The sequence below is a fragment of the Bubalus bubalis genome, chromosome 3, assembly GCF_019923935.1.
Source record: "Bubalus bubalis isolate 160015118507 breed Murrah chromosome 3, NDDB_SH_1, whole genome shotgun sequence".
Classification (NCBI taxonomy): Eukaryota; Metazoa; Chordata; class Mammalia; order Artiodactyla; family Bovidae; genus Bubalus; species Bubalus bubalis.
Genome location: NC_059159.1, coordinates 21275911 through 21281495, shown reverse-complemented (window position 1 = coordinate 21281495; position 5585 = coordinate 21275911). Strand labels below are relative to the sequence as shown.

Sequence of the window (5585 nt, the reverse complement as noted above, 5' to 3'; positions counted from 1 at the left end):
CCCCTGGGAGCTTCATTCAAGTGGCCAAATGAATGAGTTGTTGAAACTGATACAGTGACTTGTTAACTTTTTCCTACCTTGGGGCAATGAGCCCTACCCACCTCTGGAATCTCCACTTCTCACTCAGGCAAGGTCCTCCCCTTCCTCCTTCTTTTCCAGCCCTCCAAAGAGAGAGGAAAAGACACGCCCCCTCAGAGGAGGCTCCTGCAACCCTGCCTCTTGGTGCACATTCAGTCACTGGATTCCCATAAAAACTCCAAGAAGCAGAGTTCACCACGCTTCTTGGAGCATAGAGCGGATTCAGAACAGACCCAGGGTTCGAAATCAGTCCATCTGTTCCCAAAGCCTCTAAAAACACCCTCATTATGGAAAAGAGTCACCATGCACAGGAAGAAGTTCACACAGCCATGCTCTCAGCTGGCAATGTGCCAGGCACTGTGGTAGAGATCTGACATGGGAATTTTCACCACAAAGTCCTGGGGTAGGTACTGTCATTGTGCCCAACTCACTGATGTGAAAACTGAGGCTTGCAGACACTAATCCACTTGCTGTTTGTCAACTAAAGGCAGGCAGGATGAAGACCCAGCTCTGGAGGCAAGAGCAGGTGGAATGGAGGAAGACAAAACTCTCAGTAAAACATGAGTTCTTACTGGGTTCATGGACCTCCATTGATGAGCTTTAGGGGAACTGTGAATCTCATAATTTATATGCAAATGTATATATGCTTACTGGGGGTGGGAAGAGATCTATAGTTTTCAATATACACACAAATCCCTAAAGACCAAACTGTTAAGAATCTTTAACCTAGCATAGTGCCTGGCATGCAAAAGGCACTCAATAATATCTGGTGAATGAATGAATAAGTAAATGGAGGGGTGAGTAAATGAATGAATGTTCCAGGAGACGCCTCATATGAGCTGGTACACACATTATCTTCTGCGGTGGTGAAAACAGTCCTGGGACCTGAGCCCAATCTGCCCCCAGGTTCTTTCTCCCAATCCCAGAGGCCACAGCCAGGTGCTCTGAGAGCTCCCAAGAGATGCCTCCCCCGCATTCTCCCCACCTCCACTTCTGACAATGACCAGGCAGAGACAGGAGTTGTGCAACTCAGCTAATGAAGCTTTATTGATTGCTGGAAGGGACAAGGGTGAAACAGGGCTCACGAGTCAAGTGCTTGGGGGAGGCAGGGACAGGAGAAGGGATCCCCCAGGGAAATCTGTGTCCACTTGGGGGGTGCTTTCTAGGCATGAGCAGTGCAGAGAAGCCTTAGTTCTTGGTGCGAACGATCTGCTCGTGTGTGGACACCACCTTGCCATCGTGCACGTCCACGACTTTGGTGCGAACCTGGCGACTGGAGGATACTAGGGAAGACAGAAGAGAGGGCGTTACTAGTTGTGGGTGGTAATAGAGAAATCAGGAGCACAGAGGCCAAGGAGCCCAGGGCACTTAAATGAACTGTCTCCCTACTGCCCTGTCCCCTGATTACCACCTCACCCACTGCTCTTGCCCCAGCACTGATATTATCAACACATTTCTTTCAGACTAGAGCTCCCTAAGGTCAGGGAGTCTGTGTCCTCAGACTGGAGCATCCTAATAACTGACATCAAAATGGTTCTCTCCAGATCCGCCCAAATGGACCAGGCTTGGTGGGAAGACCACGTGGGGCTCTGTCCATGGTGCTAACTATGGGACCCTAGCTCAACTCCTCCAGAAGCCCCTATCTAACATCCTAGAGCTGCTGGGAGACAGGCAGTGGTCCTGAGTTCAGACTGGATGAGGAGGAAGGCCTTACCATCTCTGGATGACTGAGAGCCAGAGGAGAACTGGGAAGAGGAAAGGCTGTGAAGACAGAAAGGGGCAAAAGTCATTAGACACCGCGGTGGAGCAGTGAGTGAACACAGGACAGGACAGGGGTTCCAGGCACTCACTGGGCGTCCTCGCCCTCCAGCAGGCGGCGGTAGGTGGCGATCTCCTGCTCCAGCCTGGTCTTCACGTCCAGCAGGATCTTGTACTCCTGGTTCTGCTGCTCCATCTCGCAGCGCAGCTGGGCCAGCTGCTCTTCCACGCTGCTGATCAGCTCCTGGATCTGAGCCAACTGCATGCAGTAGCGGCCTTTGGTCTCTTCCAGGCTGTTCTCCAGAGATGCTTTCTGTGAGGGAAGGAAAGAAGATCAGGAATCAGGGAGGGTGGTCATTCCCTCCCAGCGAGACCCTGCGCACATACCCCCAGGCCCGGCCATGCCCCTACCATGCTGAGCTGGGACTGCAGCTCGATCTCCAGGTTTTGCAAGGTGCGCCGGAGCTCCGAGATTTCGCTCTTGCCGCTCTGCACCAGCTCGCTGTTGGTAGCCACCTCGCGGTTCAGTTCCTCTGTCTGCAGAAAAGAAAGCACCGTTTGCACGGGAAGTTCCAGGGAAAAGGGGTTCCTGGGTCCCTTCCACTCCGAATGCCACCCACCTTGCTGAAGAACCAGTCTTCGGCATCCTTGCGGTTCTTCTCCGCCATCTTCTCGTACTGGTCGCGCATCTCGTTCAGGATTCGGCTTAGGTCCACGCCGGGGGCGGCGTCCATCTCCACGTTGACGTCTCCGCCCACCTGGCCTCTCAGGGAGTTCATTTCCTACACAACCAATGAACAATCCATTATGGTGGCCGATTAGAATTCCCCAGTCGGAGGTGTTCCTGGACTGAACGTTGTCTTCAGCCATCTGAATTGCATCTCTTCCCTCCCAGCTAACCCTCTAAGTGGGTTTTTCCATTTAGCTCTCACCTCCTCGTGGTTCTTCCGGAGGTAGGCCAGCTCCTCCTTGAGGCTCTCGATCTGCATCTCCAGGTCGGCTCTGGCCAGGGTCAGCTCGTCCAGCACCCTACGCAGGCCGTTGATGTCGGCCTCCACGCTCAAGCGCAGGTTCAGCTCCGTCTCGTACCTGGAATGACCCACGAGAAATGAGACACCCACCCCAGTCACACTGGTGGTTCTGTTCTCTTCCCCCTTCTGCCCATAGTTGGCCTTCTTGGGTGGTTTATGGAGCCAGTCTTGATTGGCATGGATAGACATAATACCCATTATTTCTCAGATATGAACATCTGGGGAGGGGGACAATGACAGGAGTAAGTAGTTCATTGTGCTGTAGAATTCATGGAGGGGAGATGCCAACCAATATGACTACCTCTTGCACTTCAGGAACAAGTTGGGAAGTGGGGAGTGCCTCTCCCTGAAGCAGTGGCTCCCTAATCTGACTGTGGATCAAAATCACCCAAGTAGCCTATTAAAAATAACTGAATCAGAATCCCAAGGGTGGGGCCCAAGAGTCTTGTATTTTTACAAGCGCCCCAAGGGGGTTGCACACAGCCATCCTGACACTGGCACGCTCTGTTCAGGGAACACTGCTCCCAAAACGCCCCACCCAGGGAAGACCGGGTGCTCTGAACCACCGCTGCAAACTCACTTGGTGCGGAAGTCATCAGCAGCCAGACGGGCATTGTCAATCTGCAGCACAACGTTAGCATTGTCCACAGTGGCTGTGAGGATCTGCAGATGGAAAGGGCACAGGTCATTGGTGGAAAGGACAGTGCTAGCCAGACCTGACTTCAGCCTGCATCAGGCCTTTACCTTCATGCTTTTCTTGAATCCCCATTACTCCCCACAAGCCTTTGCCATGGCAGCCTAAAGGATGATCCCTGTTGGTCCAGCCTGGCTCATGCTCATCAGAATGGGTAGAAAGAGCCTTGGCTTTAAAACAAATAGCCCTTGAGTTTGGGTCCTGCTTCTACCACTGACTTGTTGCAAAACCTGAGATGGGTCTCAGAGCCTCAAGTTCCCTGCCACTGAGGAGAATGACCAGGTTCTCCAGACCCCCTTCCTGACTTGAATTCTCTCTCTGCACAAGCCAGGCCTGCCAAGACTCTGTAGGCACATGCACTCCTTCTCAAGCCCTCGGAGCACAGGATCTTAAGTGGGGCTTTCCCACAAACTGAGGTCCAGCTGGCACAGAGGATTCAAACCAGAAGAAGCAAATGGGGGTGGGGGAAGGGTTGGTGGGGATAGATCGAACTCTGGATTGGCTAGAGTTCCCTCCCTCATCATCTGATTTCCCTAATCCCCTCAAAGCATCAGAGCCAGACATCAAGATCAGCAGACTCCTGGTGTGATATGGGAGCAAGGAACAAGAGTCAGATGACACAAGTCCCCCCAGCTCCCCTCCTGTGCGGGGCACGTGAGGTGGGTCACTGCTGATTGTCTCTGTGGGTTTTCCATGCCCTGTTGGCTGTGGGGAGGGGCTGCCTGTGCCAAGACTATGGAGGCAGCCACCACAGCCCAGACTAATGAGCTAATGAGCGGTTTGGATGTCTAGCCTGGTCCCGTTACAGCCTCGCTCCTCCCCTGGGCTGGAGAAAAGGTTGCTGCCTCCCAAGCTGGCAGGTGGGGCACAAGGGCTCTAGCTTTGGCTCTGCCTTTAATTTGCTATGTGACCTTGGGCAGAGAGCCCAAAGCTTCAACTTCTTCTTCTGTAACTCATAAGGGTAGGAACCCCTGGTGTCTCATGGGTCTCGAGTCCAGAGAGGTATGAGCCAGGTGGGGAAAAGGAGACCATCTTCTCATAGACCAGCTCTGTTGGGGGCATCTAGAGCCAGAAGAAGGGGCTGGAGGCTAGCCTGTCTAAGAATTCAAAGCAATCAATGCTCTGAGGCCTCCATTGCTCCTGAGTGAGGTGGCTAGAACGGCACCTCCTGCCGCCTGGCCCACGCACCTTGTTCCTCAGGTCCTCGATGGTCTTGAAGTAGGGGCTGTAGTCCTTGGTCTCAGCAGGCCGCTGCCTCTGGTACCAGTCACGGATCTTCACCTCCAGGTCAGCGTTGGCCTCTTCCAGGGCACGCACCTTGTCCAGGTAGGAGGCCAGGCGGTCATTCAGGTTCTGCATGGTCACCTTCTCACTGCCTGCCAGAAGCCCATCACCAACGCCAAAGCCACCACCAAAACCACCACCCACGCCACCACCGAAGCCACCACCAAAGCCGGCACCAAGGCCACTGCCATATCCTCCACCGAAGCTGCTGCCCAGGGCCCCGCCAAAGCTGCTGCTGCTGCTGAAACCACCGCCATAGCCGCCCCCTAGCCCACAGACACCCCCGGAGGAGTAGCGGGAAGAGGAGACAGACAGGCCTCCATAGGCACTGGGGGCCCGGCAGGAGCCTCCAGCCAGGACGGAGGATATGCGGCTAGAGCCACCACCGATGCCCCCGGAGCTCTTGATGGAGCTGGAGGAGGTGTACTGGCGGCTGCAGGTGGTCATGGTGCCAAGGAGAGAGGTGAATGAGCAAGTGAGCGAGTCGGCAGGGAAGAGAAAGGTGCTGAGGTGAGTTAGAAGGATGCCTGGTTTTATACTCCTGCGTAGGGGCGGGCCTGGCATTTTCCATTCCCCTTGGCTTTCATCACCCAGAGGCCAGTGCCAACTCCCAGGCAGATCCCTCCTCTCATCCACCTCATCATGTCTGTCTTATTTTACTGGAAACTCATTGTTCAGGGTGTTTGGGGTTTCTTGTCCCGCCAGATGTGATTCACAGGAGGAGGTGTGGGCCTGCAGGC

The 5585-nt window shown here is 54.3% G+C and overlaps 1 protein-coding gene across 1 annotated transcript; it reads right to left on the bottom strand.

Annotated features, from left to right (window-relative positions):
• Positions 1-1098: 1098 nt before the first annotated feature.
• LOC102398359 (keratin, type I cytoskeletal 14) lies at positions 1099-5363 on the bottom strand. Its single transcript, XM_006055789.4, has 8 exons — positions 4750-5363; positions 3448-3530; positions 2769-2925; positions 2457-2618; positions 2248-2373; positions 1929-2149; positions 1793-1839; positions 1099-1361 (listed from the first exon to the last, which is right to left on the bottom strand). Exons 1-8 carry the CDS (start codon positions 5290-5292, stop codon positions 1267-1269), a joined length of 1434 nt encoding a protein of 477 aa, XP_006055851.3. The 5' UTR covers positions 5293-5363; the 3' UTR covers positions 1099-1266.
• Positions 5364-5585: the final 222 nt, after the last annotated feature.

What these genes read in the sequence shown, in the direction of transcription:
- LOC102398359 (XM_006055789.4), bottom strand. Translation starts at nt 5,292, where the DNA reads ATGACCACCTGCAGCCGCCAGTACACCTCCTCCAGCTCCATCAAGAGC. An exon ending in TCGAGGACCTGAGGAACAAG is followed by an intron (nt 3,531 to 4,749) that starts GTGCGTGGGCCA and finishes TTCCATCTGCAG; the next exon opens with ATCCTCACAGCCACTGTGGA. An exon ending in TCCGGAAGAACCACGAGGAG is followed by an intron (nt 2,619 to 2,768) that starts GTGAGAGCTAAA and finishes TTGGTTGTGTAG; the next exon opens with GAAATGAACTCCCTGAGAGG.